The sequence below is a fragment of the Mytilus trossulus genome, chromosome 4, assembly GCF_036588685.1.
Source record: "Mytilus trossulus isolate FHL-02 chromosome 4, PNRI_Mtr1.1.1.hap1, whole genome shotgun sequence".
Taxonomy (NCBI): Eukaryota; Metazoa; Mollusca; class Bivalvia; order Mytilida; family Mytilidae; genus Mytilus; species Mytilus trossulus.
Genome location: NC_086376.1, coordinates 32636407 through 32657373, shown reverse-complemented (window position 1 = coordinate 32657373; position 20967 = coordinate 32636407). Strand labels below are relative to the sequence as shown.

General features: G+C 31.6%; 1 protein-coding gene across 3 annotated transcripts in view; it reads right to left on the bottom strand.

The window, feature by feature from the left end:
* LOC134715134 (centromere-associated protein E-like) overlaps positions 1-15291 on the bottom strand; it is a 42304-nt gene extending 27013 nt beyond the window's left edge. The window contains exons 1-11 of one of the 3 annotated variants that reach the window (XM_063577075.1): positions 15182-15291; positions 8914-8994; positions 8385-8473; positions 7483-7825; positions 5921-5971; positions 4679-4765; positions 3260-3438; positions 2629-2760; positions 1734-1826; positions 1322-1388; positions 281-321 (exon numbers count right to left, since the gene is read on the bottom strand). In XM_063577075.1, coding sequence (XP_063433145.1) covers positions 281-321; positions 1322-1388; positions 1734-1826; positions 2629-2760; positions 3260-3438; positions 4679-4765; positions 5921-5971; positions 7483-7825; positions 8385-8473; positions 8914-8962 — 1131 coding nt within the window. In that variant the 5' untranslated portion in view covers positions 8963-8994; positions 15182-15291. Of the gene's footprint in view, positions 1-280; positions 322-1321; positions 1389-1733; positions 1827-2628; positions 2761-3259; positions 3439-4678; positions 4766-5920; positions 5972-7482; positions 7826-8384; positions 8474-8913; positions 8997-15181 lie in introns of all 3 variants that reach the window. The other 2 variants (XM_063577076.1, XM_063577078.1) reach the window with 2 other exon arrangements.
* Positions 15292-20967: the final 5676 nt, after the last annotated feature.

The window sequence follows — 20967 nt, the reverse complement described above, 5'->3', positions numbered from 1 at the left end:
AAAAAATCCAAACAACAATTTGCTATTATATGTACATAATAGAAGCAATGATGGTGATGGTAAAATATAATCAAGTGGTGCCATGCAACCTTATCAGAGGTAGGATTTTGTTTTGTCAGTATCATAATATCAGGTATCAGTGGAAAAAGAAGTAGACCAAAAATATCTTTTAAAATTATGTGACTGCTCATTAACCAGAACGGAAGATTGATGTTAGAAATTCTTAAAAACCTTTAGGCCAGTAAAGCATGTAGGTCTAAACTCAAAATAAGTTAAATACCTGGACTTCTTTCTCATATGTAGATGCTTTACTCTCTGCAACTAAAATAATAAAATATAACATGTCTCATTCACTTGAAATTTTTAAACATTTATTTACTATTTATCAAACAGAAAAATTTCCTACAATTGCAGACTTATGACAGAGTTGTAAAGACACAACTCCAGATTTGGAAATTTTCAGCTGGAGTTTGGGCTTCATAACTGGAGATTTTTAATCGACTTTTTGTCGACATATGCAATATGTATTTTTGTGTATTTAAACTACATATCATCCTTTTTTTATCTCGAGTTTCTCTGACTTCTTCTCTGTCTGTACTCAAAAATGTCTACTAAAAATTTTAAAGGGTGACATTTTCTTAAAAACGGAAGATTTCAAATTTTAAGGGGAGGGAGGGAAGAGGTCTGAAAAGCAGGAGATTTTGACTAACATCAGAAGAATCACATGTATGCAATAGAAATGATTAATTTAAAGGATTTAGTTTACTTATACTACATCTTAAACAGAGAGAAATTGGTCAGGTAAGAACCAATTTTGGCCTCAAATTTCATGTTCATATGACAAAAGATTTTCACCGCTTTTAAAACATGTAAGTGTCTATTTCATTTGAAACAATTAGTTTATGTGAAAGATTTTAACTGATTTAGTCATTAAAAACGATCCAATTCAAGCTCAAATATGAAAAATCTACCATAGATGCAAAAAAATGTCACTTTTCAGATGGTTTTTGTCAAAAATGAAGTGGTCGCATCTGTGTTCATCCTCAACCTTTATATATGTCAAGTATCATCATAAAATACAACTTACATTTCAATATTAAGGATGAACATGAATGCGGCCACTTTCGTATTGCACGAAAACTGTCTAAAATTTAACTAAAATGTTAGGGTATTGTCTTTTTTATATTCTAAAATCAATAGTGCTTCAGACTTTTCAAATTTCATAAATAATGTCCTTTTCATTCTCAATTATTACTTTTCCATAGTACTGGGGATTATATAATAATGAATCAACAGAAACCTGTATTAATTTGAGTTATACCTGAGGCTACTGCTAAGGATGCTGTAACTGCATCTAACTTGTGGGTAAGCTCTGTTGTTATTTCAACCTAAAACACAACAAAGTATCAGTCAAGAATTCGTAATCTGATGGAGTTATAAACATCAAAAGAACTGTCTAAAAATAAAAATGAATTTTTTTTTGGCACTTTCTTTAAGGGCAGAGTTTCAATACAGAACATAATTAAACCTGTAGTGTACAGTTTATTGATATGTATGTGTAACAACTGATAAGTTCCAACATAGTGCTCTTTCACCAGTTCATAGTGCAATATCTTTTTAATTCTAGATCTTTTTAATTTGTTGCCAGTTTATAGTTTCAGATTTACTTTAAGTATAAAAACAAAGAAAATTCTGTTCATCTTCAGTAATGTAACTGGTTGATAAATACATACCTTTTCTCTTTCTAGTCTCTCTATTTCTACTTTGTTTGTTATCAGCAGAACCTTCTTGTCCTTTAGTAATTTGTTATTTCTCTCAGCCAAACTCTGAAAAATGTAACATTCATATATTCAATGATTAAACTACTATTATAACACAATCAATTTCAATTAACAATTAGTATTCCTTATTTCTCATATGAATTTATTGTCATTTTCTGATACATGTGCATTAAAAACATTGTAAAAATGAATATTCTATAAGCTGTGTTGCTTTTGAATAAAGTATTATTATTATTATTCTGAACCAAAATTGCTCTTTTTTCAACTAAATCACTTGAAATTGTTTGGAACTTTTTTTTTGCCCCTTAAAAAAAGATGGAAATGGCTATACCTATAAGACAAATATCAATACTATGTATAATGAAGAATTCACAATGACAAATCTAGAATTGGATCCTCTCTGAAATCACAGATGTATTAGTTTAATCATATCACATGTTCCTGTGTCTATCTAAGAATAAAGACACCTCTCTGTGGTTGTTGTTTCGACTTTATTTTTTTTGTATGTATTCTTGGCATTTGTAATTCACTCATCTTTGGTGATTTCATTTTCAACTCATCTACCTTGCCAGAAATTCAAATCTTGTTCATCACTGATTGCTGTATGGTGACTATTTGAGAGTATACCTGCATTGTTATGACAACTGTTTTACTGAATGAAACCCTTTATATTTTTCTAATCGTACACCAACCTTAAATCTGCATCAAATTTATACATTTTCCTGATATTATTAATTGTAGTATACATATTATTTTGCTTTACACATAAATAAAACTCAATAAAGCAAAATCGTTTGCCTTTCAATATCATACTGTCATAAATACATCATAAATACATCTTGCATACCTGTAACATTTCATTCCAGTATTGTTCTTTATTTTGTAGATCCATTCTGTGTACATCTATAACCTGCTTAAATGTTTTGACTTTGTTGGAGTACTGGTCTCTCAGGAAGAAAACGTAGGTATTAAACTGGGACTGTAAACCAAAACATATATATACATATATATTTGTTTTTATTCAAAATGTTTTCTATTGGAGATGTTTCTTCAAAATACTTAAATCAAAAGTGCCTTTGTGGTGTTATTATCGTTCAGTGTGTTAAACTTGAAATCCTGCAGTGTTTGAAGTTTGGAGGTGAAATATATGTTTTTTCACAACAGGCAAATATTTACAATTTCATAAATACTTAACTTTAATAAATTCTCAAAGTAACGAAATATATCTTGGATTTGTTATAAAAAAAATTCTCTTTCATACCAATAGTTTTGGTTTTTTTTGCAAAAAATCGGTTGATTTGCTAATACACATACATTTTGGATTGGTTTCTCAATCATATAAATGTATAATGTTAACATATATCTATCAAAATTTTGAGTTTTTAATTTATTTTTAAATGAACAGTTCATATATAAATTGCTGCAGTTGCCTTAGAGGTGTGATCAACCCTTGTTATAATCAATCACAGTTTGCTCACCTGAGTTTCATCTTCTATTTGTTTATACTCTCCTTGTATTTCACTGACAATGCGGATGTGAGTTACTTTCATATTTTTCATGTCCTCCATTATTTTTGCAATACAGTTATGAGCATATTTATATGGTATGTAAGCATGATCAGATATTTCTTCTTCCTCTGTTTTCTGTGATGCTGTTTCTGTGAATAATAGTATATTTGTCTCAAACTGTATTTCTTTACAAATTTCTTATAGGTGACTCAAATCAAGCAAAATGTAGTAAAAAAGTATGTTTTATATTTCTTACATTGTTATCAAAAGTCTCTCTTTTTTAAAAGAAAAAAAAGAAAAAAATACTTTCTACATTTGAGATAAAGTACTTCATGGGGAGATAATTTGATATGAATAAAGATAACTTTATCTAAGAATTTGCATAATTTAGAATTTTGGCTTCTTTTTATTATCCTTGTTTTAAAATTATACCAATTTTTAAGACGTTTTTTAAATTTAAAAGTATATAGTATTTTCCTATAATTAGTCACTTATACTACTTCAAAAGAGTTGATAGAATGCAAAACACTTAAACAGGAAGAAATTAATATATCAGCCTCTATATAACAAGATGTGATGTAACCTTCTGCTCACTAATTTATACCCCTTTCTCGTGTTAGGGAAAAAAATTAATATAAGAAATAGAATTATGAAAGCAGACAACTGAATATGTAGATAAGCACACATGGTATCAAAATTAAGAAGCTCTAATTTATATTTTCTGAGAAAATACAACAAAAACGCTTATCTATATGAATCAATGTAAAGAAACACATAATTTGACAAAGAGAAAGAAGGGAAGTAACTATCTGAAAATGTGTCACACAGAATTATTGGTGTTCTCTCTAAAAAAATCTCTGATTATTGATTGCTGAGAAAATGTGACAAAAATTTCTGAAAATTATGTCTTGTACCAACTTTCTTGTCCCATTCTATTATTACTTTATCAAGTTATTCAAATAAAAAAAATATGGTGTTGAAATAAAAATATGCAGGTAGAACTCATGTATCTCTAAGTTGAACACAAACTGTCATTTGGGCAAAGCTCAATTCAACCCCTCTTTTTAACTAGCTATTAAATGATAAAAAGAGTATTTAACCGCTTACAAGAAAATTGTTTACACAAATAAATAGTTTATACATTAAATGCACTTCTTACTGAATAATGATGTGTTGTAACACTTCAGCGGTGCACAAGTTACTAATAAGAAAAGTAATAAAGCTGGAAAATGATCAAAGCTTTTTTAAACCTTACCCTTTATATATATGTAACATTTTAGTTAGTTAAATTTAACATGGATGCTGATAAATGTTTAAAACCCATCACCTGCATTGTGTGTATTTTTACACATTTTTAAAATAGAAACCTGCACCCTGAACAGAACTTACCTGGACCTTTCATGTTAGCATTATATTTCCTGTTTTCTCTTGCTGCTTCTCTAACACTGATCACACTTGAAGAAGGACTAGTAACTACTGATTAATGTAAAGATCAAACAAAGTCTAGATTAATAAAGAAAAGCAAGAAAAAAACACTAAAAGCTAGAGATTCCTATAGTTCACTTCAAACAAAGGTTAAAATCTAATGGTAAATACCCTGATAGAAAGGAAAATAAAATATTAACAAGAATATATATTGAAAGCAAGCGTTAAACCAATTAAAAGAACGAAACACTCCCAACAAATGCTTTGCTGACCAGTTAAATTTTTTAAAATCTAAAACTTTGTAATTTTCCATTTACCTAATGCCAAATGAATAAGCAACATTTTAGAGAAATATTAAGTTAGACATCAAATAATTTTTCATTACCCACAGGGGCATGGAAATTCACCAGGGCTTAGTAGCGCCAGACTACTTGATATTTTCACATTTTCCATGATAATTTAACATCGGAACACCAAAATTATTGATTGGGCTACAACTTGAACTTTTCCTTTCAAATCACTGTATTTACTCACTTGAAAAAGCCTATAATGCAGTAAAAACGCATTTGCTATAAGTTTTACAGACATGTTATACTGTTTATGTAATTATTTTTGTGACAAAAGAATTTTTAGGAGTGCAAATCGTCAAAAAATGAACATTCATTTAAATATGGATTTATTATCTTTTGGTTGCATAAATTTAAAATTCACATACTATCTTCTGCTGAATTTTATAAATTCATCCTTCAAATTTTCTTAAAATCTACAAAATAATTTAAGTTATAAATTCCGTTTTAAAATTTATAAATTCCGACTATCATCCAAAAGGTTTGAAGAAAGAGTATGAAAATCACTTTATCAAAGTCTATTTAATGTGGCCTTAAATATATTAAGAATATTACAACATTTATATACATGTATATAACGATGAAAAAAGACACTAAAAAAACCTTTTAAATAACTCAGAAAGCAATCATTAGCAATTACAGGGAAAGTAGTGTCCTTATTAGTGTCCAAGACATCATATTAGTGCAGTACATTTATTTGTGACTGTATGTGCAAAATAAATTAAAGGAAAAAAGCTTACACTAAAAAAGCTACAAAATGTTAAAGAAGTAAAACAGAATTTTGACTTAATTCTATTTAAAACAACTAGTTTTTTTACTGCCAGAAACAGTAACAGGAATTCTGGTAAACCAAACATACCTGGTTTCAAGTCTACCTGTGACCCACTTGCACTGTTGTCTGTCCAAGCCTCTGAAAACAAATATATAATATAACGTATAAAACAAATTCAATTGGTTTTACAAGATATAAACTAGAGGCTCTAAAGAGCCTGTGTCGCTCACCTTGGTATATGTGAATTAAACAAAGGAAGCAGTTCATGGCTAAATTGTGTTTAGGTGATTGTGATGTGTTTGTACATCTTACTTTACTGAACATTCTTGCTGCTTACAATTATCTCTATCTATAATGAACTTGTCCATGTAGTTTCAGTGGAAAATGTTAGTAAAATTTTACAAATTTTATGAAAATTGTTAAAAATTGATTATAAAGGACAATAACTTCTTAGGGGGTCAATTGACCATTTTGGTCATTTTGACTTATTTTTGAGTCTTAAATTGCTGTACATTATTGCTGTTTACAGTTTATCTCTATCTATAATAATATTCAAAATAATAACCCAAAACAGCAAAATTTCCTTAAATTTACCAATTTAGGACAGCAACCTAACAACGAGTTGTCTGATTCATCTAAAAATTTCAGGGCAGATAGATCTTGACTAGATGAAAATTTTTACACCTTGTCAGATTTGCTCTAAATGCTTTGGTTTTTGAGTTATAAGCCAAAAACTGCATTTTACCCCTATGTTCTATTTTAAGTAACAGCGGCCATGTTTTTTGACGGATCAAAATTCGAAGCGCAAACTTTGTGCAGGATAATCTAAGGAACAATCATGCTAAGTGTCATTCAAGTCCATTCAGTAGATTCAGAGGAGAAGATTTTTTAAAGTTAGCAAATATGATGAACAAATTGTGAAAAATTATCATTAAAGGACAATAACCTCTTAAGGGGTCAATTGACAATTTTGGTCATTTTAACTTATTTGTAGATCTTACTTTGCTGATCATTTTTGCTGTTTACAGTTTATCTTTATCTATAATAATATTCAAGATAATGACCAAAAACTGCAAAATTTCCTTAAAATTACCAATTAAGTGGCAGCAACCCAACAATGGTTTGTTTGATTCATCTGAAAATTTCAGGGCTGATAGATCTTGACCTAATGAACATTTTTACCCCATGTCAGATTTGCTCTAAATGCTTTCGTTTTTGAGATATAAGCCAAAAACTGCATTTGACCCCTATGTTCTATTTTAAGTAACGGCGGCCATGTTTTTTGGCGGATCAAAATTCGAAGCGCAAACTTTGTGCAGGATAATCTAAAGAACAATCATGCTAAGTTTCATTCAAATCCATTCAGTAGTTTCAGAGGAGAAGATGTTTGAATGATTGTTAACGACGACGACGACGGACGTCAAGTGATGAGAAAAGCTCACATGGACTTTTAGGCCAGGTGAGCTAAAAAGTAAAGAGTTTAACTTAACTGAAGTAGCACATGGTTTATACAATAAGATTATTATTTCTCTACACTTTCACCAACATTTCATGACAATATCATTATAAGTATCTTAAATGTTCATTTAAAAAAGATCAACAGAAATTGTACTTCTAATGTTTCAATGATGCATGCTCTATATATTAACCTTTGACTGTTGAAGCATTAGACCTCAGTGATACAGCACTACCGGTTGGGTCCTTTGGATAAGCTGCAGACTGAGATGGTGTTGGTCCAGACGATGGTGAAGGTTCAACAGCTGTTTTCTTTCCTTTTTTCCTCTTTTCATCTTCAGTTTTCTTTTTCTTTTCAGATCCATCTTCTGTTTTCTTTTTCTTTCCCGGTCCATCTTCTATTTTCTTTTTCTTTTTATCATCAGTATCCCCCTTTTTCTTTTTGACTGGTTCATTATTTTTATCAGAAGGTTTTGGTGTTGTGTTACTTTTATTTCCCTCTGCTTCTTTTTCATGGGCAGTTTCATCTTGTATGAACTTTGAATAAAATTATGACTCATTGCTGTACAAATGGTATTTATCAAGGCCAAAAGTTTGATTCATATATTATTTTTTACTTTCATTTAAAAAACTAAATACAAAAGAATGTAGGTCTTGATTGAGTTCTGAAGTTTAAATATAAACAAAAACAAATTTCATAAAGACTTGTACAAAGAATTTTTCAAAATCACAGCATTCATAGAAATACGAATTTCAATCAATTTACAAAATTTGTACCTAAATTATACTGTAAATCTAGAAATTAATGTGAGGTTTTTATTATTGCCAAAAATGCGACAGGTTTGTAAACGCAATAATTCAAACTCGCATTTTGAAATGTTTTAAATGAATTAAACAGGATTTTTCTCAAAATCGCAATAATAAATGCACGCAATAATTTCTGAATTTACAGTATTCAAATCTTCAAAATTATATCTATCTTAAGTAATTGCATTCACTGTTATATGTATCATATTCTAAGTTTTATATTATACTTATCCCTTTCAAGGGAAATAACATACATATTGTCATCAATAGGAACTGACAAGTCATTTACCTTTTCTTTCTGTGTATTGTCTGTGATATTTGTAACTTCAGCAGATTTAACACTGATTTGACTGTGTGCACTACTTGGTCTTTCTACTGCTGAAAAATTTCAAATTTTAGACTATATTCTATACATACATGTACATGAACAATGTAGCAACTTAGATTTTAACAGCTTTTCACGGCATAACCATTTAAATAAATATCAAGAACAGGAGAATTAGTTCCAGTTTCTATTAAAACCCTAATATTTAACAAAATACATCCAACCACGTCACTTTAGTAATTTACCAATGTACTAACGATGTAGAAACATTGCATAAAGAATCATTTAAATTAGTTACAATTTGAACCTTTGTTTAATATTAACTGTGTCTCCACGTTTACTGTGTTCATGTTCACCATCTATTTTGATATAATTCATTGACTAACTTCTGTTTTATTTGTTTTTTGTTGCTATCTTTTTTATGCATACCCCAAATCTCCTTTTATTCATTTAAACTTTTATTTAAAAATAGAATGCTTAAACAAATTGTTACCTTCTGGAATAGGTGGTGCTTTCTTCTTGATCTTTTCTTTTGTTGCCATTTTATCAAGTTCCTGACCAGCAGGACTTATGTCTCTAGGGAGAAAAAATATCAATTAGATAACATATATATGATGGTAATAAATTATGCCTTTTGCCGTCAGTCATCAAACAGTCATTTTTTATATAACGTGAAAAGTTTTACTTATTCAATTTTGTAATATCATTAGGATTATTAGTTTAGAGTGCTCCCTTTGATTTCTGAGATTTTGAGATGGAATCAGGCTGGTACCATCCCTATTTTTTTTACAATAGACATACTATAAATGCTTTTGGATATTCAGATGAATTTTCCCTGAAAGACCCTAGATCTGTCTCTAAATAGCATTTTAGCTTAATGCAACAACCATGATTTAATTTTGCATACCTGCCAACTTTTGAAAATGCCCATGGGGGTTTTAGCGCGCGACAACAATTTCAAAGGTTAAAATTCTTTGCCACAACTATTTTGCGCGTGCTGTTTTGTAGTCTAGAAAAAGTGTCATATTTGTAAGATGAGCTTACATCCCTTTTTCTTAAGTTTATTTGCATGATTCTAGTTATTATATCAGCAGAAAATATAAACATGTACATTGTAGCTGTAAGACCAGGAATTATTTTCATGTGTAAGGATACCAAATAGTTGTTGACTTTACCAATTTAAAATTATACACAAAGAAGGACCTTTATCAGGTTGGGAACAACAAATAGGGATCCCCCTCAATGTTAGGACATTAAAAACTACTTTTTAAGTACAAATGAGCACATATTCATATTATTTGAAGAAACATTTCCCAAAGAACTATACATCTTATGATCTATCTGGTATTATATGGTCAACACATGTCCAATAATTTTGATATGTTCTTGGCCTTATATCTTCTTTATTATCTAAAATAATAGGACTCTTCATTTAGAAAAGCTGTTCCAAATACAATGTCAGAATTTCCCATTTTTAAGTTAATAAATCTACATTTTTCTATTTTATTTTTTACAAGAGTGACCCCTTGACTAAGGGTAGTTCCTCATTTAAGGGATTCCTTATGTTGATGTGTGTGTGTGTGTGTGGGGGGGGGGGGGGGGGGTCCATGTGAAAAATAATGAATAGTACATTATACTTTAAATGATTGAATACATAAATAAAATTATGTTACAGCAAGTGTACATGTAATGTCAATAAATTAGTGAATAAACTACTATTTATTATATTCATGGTAGTACTGCATCATTGAAGTTTGTCTATTAGTCATGCTTTCATTCTTATTCTGTGCAAGAACCTCCTTGCAGGTGAAAAATCATTTGCCATGTTCATGTTTTACAATTCTGACCAACAAACAGAAATACAAGGCAGTGTCTGCGCGTACCCGCATAGTCAAATTGCCGTTCTAGGCTGCGCGTACCCACATCCGGTTTTCTAATAAAATGCCATTGGATCGGGTATAAAACATGAAATATCTACGGAAATTATCGATAAAATGGGGATATCGTGTAGAACAAGTGAAAAGTATGAAAAATAATATTTTCAAATTGTATTTATTAAATAATGATACATAATAATCATTGCAAAATTAAATGCACAATGATGGAAAATGAACCTGTACAGTCCCTCCCTGTAAAAGAAAACATGATAGAAATTAATACTATCATAAAATTTTAATGCAAATTTAAAGAATAATTTTTTTATAAATTAAAAATATACCCATATGATATTTTAAAATAATCTTTAAGTAAAAATGTAAAACAGAAACTAAAATTTTAAAATATATAAAACTACTAAAATTAAAGCATGAGTTTATAAAAATTAAACTTAAAGAAGCAAGTAATAATGATTAATGAAACGTGAACGGAGGCTGGCAACATTTGAAATGTGCAGCCCGGTTGAAATCCGTGCCAAAACAATCATATTTGATATGTAAAATGTGTTCCAAATCTTAATTAGTTACATGTAACTGGTTTAAATTGACCTTATAACTTGCTTCTTTAATTTTTATAAACTCCAGCTTTAATTTTAGTAGTTTTCTTTTACTTTTTTCTTTTCAGGGACTGTAGTTTCATTTTCCATCATTGTGCATTTAATTTTAATTAATAAATACAATTTGAAAATATTATTTTTTCATATTCTTCACTCGTTCTTCACGATATCCCCATTTTATCGATAATTTCCGTAGATATTTCACGTTTTATACCCGATCCAATGGCATTTTATTAGAAAACCGGATGTGGGTACGCGCAGCCTAGAACGGCAATTTGACTATTCGTACTAGCATGTGGGTACGCGCAGACACTGCCGAAATACAACACAAGTTCAATATCTAGCATGTTAAATCAATCTTGAGAGAAAACGTTTTTGATTGGCTGATTAATTTGATCAAGAGAAACACACAATTTGATTGGCTGAACACGATTTTCCTCCATTGGACACAGTTCAAAATTGGGAACAACAATACTTTTCGTGTAGATTTTCACCAAATCGTGTTTTAGAGGGTTTTTCAGGAACACGATCGTGCAATCGTGAAAAAGGGTCAAAATCGTGTAGTTCACACCTAAATCGTGAAAGTTGGCAAGTATGATTTTAAGAAGTTTTTTTAGGTGCATTTTATAGACGTTATTTAGGTTCATCATATAATTCAAAAATATGACCCGTGTTTACACCACAATATCTACCAGGAGTATAGAAATGACAGAAAAACTGATATATCTAGGAACTGTAAGTGGGGTTTTAAGGCACAGCAGAACCTTAAGATACATAAAAGTTATTAAGTAAAATATTCGCAAAGTGGAAAGGGATTAATATAAGTTGTAATAACTTGTTTCCCAATCCACTATAAATAAACTATAACAGTTTTTAATAATAATAATAATATAGTAAAAACAGTGTTGTTTACTATTTTTTTTTCCCAATTTATGTTTTATCTTATGTATATGTATGTAATGTAATTAAAGCTCTTTACCGGAATATAAGCCATAGCCAGATCCAGGAGGGGGCCTAACCCCCCCTTTTTCGTGGGAAAAATTTGATTGATTATATATGAAATCATTGACCCATGACTGGAGCGTGCCCCCTGGATCCGCCACTGTAAGCCAATAAACTTTAATTGGAAAATAAAATATTCTTAGCTATAGTGGTCTCCTTATACAATTAGTCCTATAATATAAGACTCTGGAGGTTCATATCATTTACATTCAACATTTTTTATCGGATATTATTTTTTTACTATCAATGTTGAACTGGGGTTCAACATTGATAGTAAAAAAAAAAGGCAGTGGCTATTTGACCGGCACCGGCTAAATAGCAAATTTGCTATTTGACCGGCACCGGCAAAATAGCAAATTTGCTATTTAGCCGGCACTGAATAAAACTGTTCATTGATATGATTAGGAGAGAATAAAAACTTAATAATAATTTAAAATCATTTTATCCCAATATCAAGCATTAAAAATACACTGAGTACAATAAAAATATATATTATTGAAGATGTTCATATTAAATGATTAATTTATAACTTTATAATATTAATTAAAAGCATGGTTTAAATATCCTGCCATGCTATAAAAATAGTGTTATGTAAAACTACCCACATCTTAAAAAAGACAATATTAAAAGTTGTTTGCTACGAATTTCAAAAGGACACATGATTTTACATTTTAAATTGTTACAAAACCAGTTCTTTGCCTTAGAAAGTTGTTTTAATCTAGCACAAGATAAATGTTGCCACTCCAAACAGGAACTACACATTACACTGGCTTCCTTTGAATCTCCATCATGTGTACATATGGTTCTTTTATTTCTCTTTATAAACGATCTTAATAGCTTCCCATGCATCTTTTTTTATTAAATCAATATTTACAACTGAGTCCAAACAAGAAGCAGTTAAAAGTTCAGGTCTTGCTTCAACTTGTTCCTCGGTTATAAAAATGTTGTTATTAGCAGCATGTTTTGCTAAATCGATTCAAACAAACCGTCTAATAAAAAAAATCCGATTTCTTTAGAACTTATGATCATAAGATAATATCCAAAAGTAAAGTTTGTAAAAAAAAAACTTTTTTTCGTAGGTTACTTATAAATGGACTATTTTTTCCCATTTAACATTACATACACTCTGTTGTTAAAGTTTTTTAAACATTAGATTTTATATAAACCATCCTGGATTTTTACCCAATTTTGACTGAAGCTTCTTACAGTACTAGTCAAAAGATAGTATCGAGAGGAAAATTTAAAAAAAAATTGAGCCTGCGATTAACAGCAAAAGTAGCCGAGACTGTTTGTTCTGCAAAACCCTTACAATTTTAATAGCTGAATACATCGATAACCCATCTCCGGCTAGGGGTTGATTTGAAGGTCACATGAATAAGTACAACTCATCAACCTTGTTTCTCAGCTAATTTAACAAAATAGAACCAGCAGACTGCTAACAGTGAATTATAATTTGACTACATATTTTTTCTAAATGATTTAACAACAAAAAAAAAGATATATTTTTTTATATCTCGAAGCTAATGCACATAACAGTTCATTCCAGTTCTTAACCTACATAACGTTATCTTATCATTAATTATAAGGTTATAAGTCTTAATATTCTTCAAATTCAAAGTTTTCTTTAAAAAGTTAAAAAAATAATGCTTTGGGAGAATTTTCCATTTCTGATTTCCATGTCTGCTGAAGTTGGTCAAAAATTATCTGTATAATGCTCAACTTAAACCCTTTTAGATTAAAACTAAAGTTACACTGATTTAACCAAATATTTGAAAGCCCATATTTATTCAAGATATTTTTATACAAATCAACCATTCAAAATTTTAAGAGTACTAACTGATCTTCTAGTTCGTATTACACAGCTAAAACAATGTTATATTATGTTCAGGTGGTCAAAAGTTATGGTTTTGTTTTAGCTGCTGAGTCAGTAAATAGGTGTAAAAAATCATTTTAAATTTAGTAATTACTGGTAATAACTGGGCCGTTTAAGGAATTACTTGTATTAACTAAGACGTGCATCGGGAAATACCTGTAATTCCTAAATTTTAGTAATTACATGTAATTCCTAATTTCACCTATTTACTGTAACATATATACAAATGTGTTTTCATGCTTTTAATTGATATTATACAGTTATAAATTATCTATATAATGAACATCTTCAATATTGTTTTTTATTGTACTATTATATTTCCTGAGCGAGTTATAGTAGTCTCAGATATTTCTAATGCTTCATATTGTGATAAAATTATTTTAAATAATTATCAAGCTTTTTTATTCTCTACTAATCACACCAATGGACAGTTTTATTCAGTGCCGGCTAAATAGCAAATTTGCTATTTTGCCGGTGCCGGTCAAATAGCAAATTTGCTATTTAGCCGGTGCCGGTCAAATAGCCACTGCCAAAAAAAAAATATCCGATAAAAAACGTTGAATGTAAATGATATGAACCTCCAGAGTCTTATATTATAGGACTACCATGTCAATTATTATAGTTTTTTGTATAGGTCTTAACCATTTATTGTTTTAAGGTTCATCATAACCTTTTGGCTAAAATGGCCGTATTTACACCCCAAATTTTACTCTGAGTACAGACTAACCTATACACCTGCAACAGTTTTAAGGGATGGCAGGAACTAGATATATAAATTTTAAATGCATTTTATGTGTCAGAAAATTATTAACTTTTCTAGATTTTGCTATCCATTTTTTTTCGTTCCTGCAGAAGGTGCAAAAATTAACTAAGTAGTGAAAACGATTGAGAAGCTCCCCTCATATAATCAATGTTGGGAGTAGTATTGATTTAAATGGACAATAGATGGACAAAAGACACCTGTAAACAATAGGTGATTTAACAGGTTTAAACTGAGTGGACCGTATCAAATGAAACTCAGGTGTTTGTTTATTTTGCTATCTTCTGCAGACTGGAAAAAAATGCACATCAAAATGCATGTAAGTTTTTCATTTTCTGAAACGTAGACTTCATATAACTTTTATATATCTAGTTCCTGCCATGCCTTAAAACTTTCCTGGATGTACCAGTTTGTCTGTACTCATAGTAATTTTTGAGGTGTAAACACCGCCATATTTTTCAATTCCTTATGATGAACCTTAATGAGTTGTAAAATATTTGTATTTGTTTGGTCAAAAAGTGTTAACTTTAAATATATGTGCTGTCATGGTACTACAGTGTTGAGGGAATAAATATTTTACACCCACATATGTCTTCAAATAACGAGAGGGCTAAAGAAGTGCCACTTTCACTCACATCAGTTAAATAGTGATTTGGCAGGTGCCCGTCAAGCCGCCATTTTGAAGCTTTGTAAACAACTATGGTGATTGTGACGTCAGAATACTCTCCATTGAAGTGTTGATTTTATTTTACTATCTTTTGCCCTCCCCTTTTCCCCAAAAACAATCCGTTATTTTTCGTTTAATATCTATTTTTAGCTCACCTGGCCTAAAAGCCCAAGTGAGTTTTCTCATCACTTGGCGTCCGTCGTCCGTCGTCCGTCGTCGTCAACTTTTACAAAAATCTTCTCCTCAGAAACTACTGGGGCAAATAGGGCTCTTCACGGTTAGTTCGGCCATATTGGATAGGGGGCAAAAATACGGGAAAACATCGTAGAAACAGAGCAGTTGCCTTGAAACACACATAGGATTTCCCATACTTTCATACTATTTCCACCTCTTTCTAAAAAATCTGCCCCCTATCCAACATGGCCGAACTAACCGTGAATAGCCCTATTAAACCAAACTTGGCTACAATCATCATTGATGTATCTAGTTTAAAAAATGTGTGGCGTGACCCGGCCAACCAATCAAGATGGCCACCATGGCTAGAAATAGAACATAGCGGTAAAATGCAGTTTTTGGCTTATAACTCAAAAACCAAAGCATTTAGAGCAAATCTGACATGGATTAAGATTGTTTATCAGGTCAAGATCTATCTGCCCTGAAATTTTCAGATGAATCCGACAACCTGTTGTTGGGTTGCTGCCCCTGAATTGGTAATTTTAGGGAAATTTTGCTGTTTTTGGTTATTATCTTGAATATTATTATAGATAGAGATAACTGTAAACAGCAATAATGTTCAGCAAAGTAAGATTTACAAATAAGTCAACATGACCAAAATGGTCAGTTGACCCCTTTAGGAGTTATTGCCCTTTATAGTCAATGTTTAACCCTTTTTCGTAAATCTTAGTTATCTTTTACAAAAATCTTCTCCTCTGAAACTACTGGGCCAAATTAAACCAGACTTAACTACAATCATCATTGGGGTATCTAGTTTAAAAATGTGTGGGGTGACCCGGCCAACCAACCAAGATGGCCGCCATGGCTAAAAATAGAACAAAGGTGTAAAATGCAGTTTTTGGATTATAACTCAAACAACAAAGCATTGAGAGCAAATCTGACATGGGTTAAATTGTTTATTAGGGTCAAGATCTATCTGCCCTGAAACTTTCAGATGAATCCGACAACCTGTTGTTGGGTTGCTGCCCCTGAATTGGTAATTTTAGGAAAATTTTGCTGTTTTTTGTTATTATCTTGAATATTATTATAGATAGAGATAAACTGTAAACTGCAATAATGTTCAGAAAAGTAAGATTTACAAACATTTAAAGTTTGCATGACCAAAATGGTCAACTGACCCCCTAAGGAGTTATTGTCCTTTATAGTCAATTTTTAACAATTTGTCATGAATCCATCTTGCCATGCGTCCTTTGTTTAATATTCACATAGACCAAGGTGAGCGACACAGGCTCTTTAGAGCCTCTAGTTTTTCAATTATTTTCGCGTTTTTTTTCTGTAATTATATGAACATAAATATACTACCGATAACATATAATTGCTATTTACTGTACTAAAAATCTCTCTATTCATACTGAGACTACTATAACACAGTCTCCGAATCATATAATCAGCAGAAAGATATAAATTATAATACAATAGACAATAGACCATATTTTATTTAGCACAAACACATTTGCATTAAATAGTTAACTTATGGCATGCAGTATTGAGACAATAAACTGTCAATAACGTTATATGTATTATATGTCTCTGGTGTCAGTGACCGCTGGATAGTAAACTTGGAATGCGCAATATCAATAAATAATTGAAATTGATAGAAAACGAAAAAAATAATAGATTTTGGAGGAAAAAAGGGGGCAAACAAACCATTGTCCTGTCCGCATGTACCTACATGGTTAACCATTTTAAAAAAAGTTCATGCCTAATCAGTCATTTTAGAATGTAGACACAAAGTCGGCGACTTTTAAAATTAAATTTTCAGAGATTTCAATTGGCCTTTTTCTTCAGAAAGGCATTGAAAGTTAAGTAGTTCAAATTGGCCTACTTTTGGCTCTGTGTACCGTGGCAAGTGGAACAACTATGTCTACCTTTCCGGAGGCCCCGAGTTAATCAAATTCATTATAGGTCCCCTTTAAGTGTGGTCGTGTTGCTTTTTCTTTAGTTTTACAGTACTAGAATTGTTTTTTGTATACTATATTCGTATCAAAATATCATTACACACATCCCTTTCAGAGGCGGATTTAGGAGGGGGCAGGGGGCCCGCCCCCCCCCTTTTTGGAAAAAAAATTGGTTGCTTATATATATAGGGAATCACTGGAGCGTGACTGGAGCGGGCCCCTCTTAGGTCCGTCAGTGGGCCGCCACTTATGAAAATTTCAGGATCCGCCACTTATGAAAATTTCTGGATCCGCCACTGCCTTTTCCCAGTAAAAAAAACAACAAACAAAAACAAGAATGCACAGGCTGAAATCGGTCTCGCCTGCTCTTTTATACTAACCATGATTGATTTTATGTTGGTAGTTTTTTAGATAAAGTGTTATAACACACCACTTGAGTCTTACCATTATGAATAAAAATACATGAAAATGAAATGTCAGAAAAACCAAACCATACAGACATGTATACCTCACATCATTCCATACACCAAGTATATTTGAACTATATTGTTTATAGTATACAAGAAACAGACCGAACCATGAAAAAAGTAAACAAGTAAAAACTCCGTACCCCGAGGAATTTTCCGACGCCGGGAAAGTTTTTAAACAACTGTCAAAACCATAAGCTCAAACACATCAAACGAATGGATAACTGTCATATTCCTGACTTAATACAGGCATTTTCATATGATATATGAAACGAGGCCTAGGTCAAATGAAACCTATCTGATCGACAGGTCCATTTGTCGACCTTACCAGGAACTCATATACCAAATATAGTTGTCATATAATGTTGCAAAACATTTGTCCTATACCTCCATGACAAATATGTTGTTGTAACCGTAGATAAATCCCCAAACAACATCGTGTATGTGTCTCAGTTTTGTGTAAAATATCATTCCATAAACTGCTTAATAAATGATGATTAGGTATTCACAATGCACTTGGGAACCCAATACATACCCTCACGACACTTACCAAAGAGGGAATCCTAGATAATCAAAGGTCTGTTCTATGCTCTTTTGGAATTTCAACCAAATATGAAGAAATGGATCTTCCATCACTGTATTGGATATCTAAACTACAAAAGTGTCATTACAATCAACAGTATATTACTGGGTCGTCCTTGGAAGTGCTCCACAAAACCTTTTATAAACTATTAACATATATATTATGAGAAATCAAAGCCGTGCTTCAATTTTAGTTTGACTGAACTGCTTGTTCTAAAGGTGGCGTGAATCAGCTGTGGATACTTAAACTAGAGGCTTTAAAGAGCCTGTGATGCTCACCTTGGTCTATGTGAATATTAAACAAAGGACGCAGATGGATTCATGACAACTTTGTGTTTTGGTGATGGTAATGTGTTTGTACATATTACTTTATTACTTTACTGTTTCTTGCTGCTAACAATTATCTCTATCTATAATGAACTTAGCCCAGTAGTTTTAGTGGAAAATGTTGGTAAACATTTTCAAATTTTATGAAAATTGTTAAAAGTTGACTATTAAGGACAATAACTCCTTAGGGGGTCAATTGACCATTTTGGTCATGTTGACTACTTTTAAGGTATCACTTTGCTGTACATTATTGCTGTTTACAGTTTATCTCTATCTATAAAAGTATTCAAAATAAAAACCAAAAACGGCAAATTTTCTCAAAATTACCAATTCAGGGGCAGCAACATAACAACAGAATGTCCTGATCCATCTGAAAATTTCACGGAAGATAGATATTTACCCGATAAACAATTTCTTTAAGCCATATTTGCTCTAAATGCTTTGGTTTTTGAGTTATAAGCCAAAAACTGCATTTTACACCCTTGTTCTATTTTTAGCCATGGCGACCATCTTGGTTGGATTGCCGGGTCATCGGACACATTTTTCAAACTAGTTACCCCAAAGATCATTGTGGCCAAGTTTGGATTTATTTGGCCCAGTAGTTTTGGAGGAGAAGATTTTTGTAAAAGATTACAAAGATTTACGAAAATGGTTAAAATTTGACTAAAAAGGGCAATAACTCCTAAAGGGGTCAACTGACCATTTTTGTCATGCTGAATTATTTGTAAATCTTACTTTGCTGAACATTATTGCTGTTTACAGTTTATCTCTATCTATTAAAATATTCAAAATAATAACCAAAAATCGCAAAATTTCCTTAAAATTACCAAATTAGGGGCAGCAACCCAACAATGGGTTGTCCGAAACATCTGAAATTTCAGGGCAGATAGATCTTGAAATGACTAACATTTTTACCCATGTCAGATTTGCTGTAAATGCTTTGGTTTTTGATTTATAAGCTAAAACCTGCATTTTACCCCTATGTTCTATTTTTAGCCATGGCAGTCATCTTGGATGGTTGTCCGGGTCACCAAGTTTGGTTTAATTTGGCCCAGTAGTTTCAGAGGAGAAGATTTTTGTAAAAGCTAACGACGGACGACGATGACGACGACAACGGACGACGGACGACGGACGCCAAGTGATGAGAAAAGCTCACTTGGCCCTTTGGGCCAGGTGAGCTAAAAATACAAAGATCTTTTAGAATACAAAATGTACATACAATCTAAGACTCTCAACTTGCAAAAGTATTCAAACATTTTACTTTTCTACACTTCATACAAGTGTTTCCCATTCCAAACTAAAAGACATGCAAATTGAAAGAGTTGGAATTGCTTTGTTTCATAAAAAAAGAATGGAGAATGTAGATACAAGCATCTTGTCTTGGGAAGGGTCCGAAGGGATAAATCGTACATTGTAAAAAAACACTCTGATTCAAACAATAAGTTCTCTGAAACTGAAATTATCAAAATGCTTGATTTCTTGATTGACAACAAATTTGTTACGTTTGGAGGACGTGTTTCTCCACAGACTGTCGGGATTCCAATGAGAATCAAGTGTGCCCCTCTTCTTGTCGACTTGTTTCTTTATCATTATGATGATGACTTCAAATAGGAACTTCTTAATAAGAAGTTAGCAATATCCTTTAACTCTACTTTCCGCTATGTAGATGATGTTCTCTCACTAAATACTAGTAATTCAAAATTTGGTGATTATTTTGAACGCATCTTTTCTATCCCATCGATCTAGGGATAAGGATACAACAGATACAGTTAAATCTGCATCATATCTTGACTTACATCTATAAATTGACAATGAGTGTCGGTTGAAAAAACAAACAATTTACGACAAAAGAGATGACTTCAACTTCCCAACTATGAACTTTCCATGTCTATGTAGCAACATTCCAGCAGCGCCTGCATACGCCAGTTTTTGTTGGGGTTCGTGACGCTTAGGCTTTAGTTTTCTATTTTGTGCCTTGTGTACTATTACTTGTCTGTTTGTCTTTTATTTTTTAGCCATGGCGTTGTCAGTTTATTTTCGAGCTACGAGTATGACTGTCCCTCTGGTATCTTTCGTCCATCTTTTACACATAATGAGTGATACATTTACATGACAAGAAAAAAATACGCAGTCGCTAGACCATTAAAAACATGAGGTTAAAGACAACGGACACAATTAAACAGACGAAAACTTCATAGCATAAGACATCTTCGGAGTTCGTGTTCTATAAATCAGTATGTAGTTAA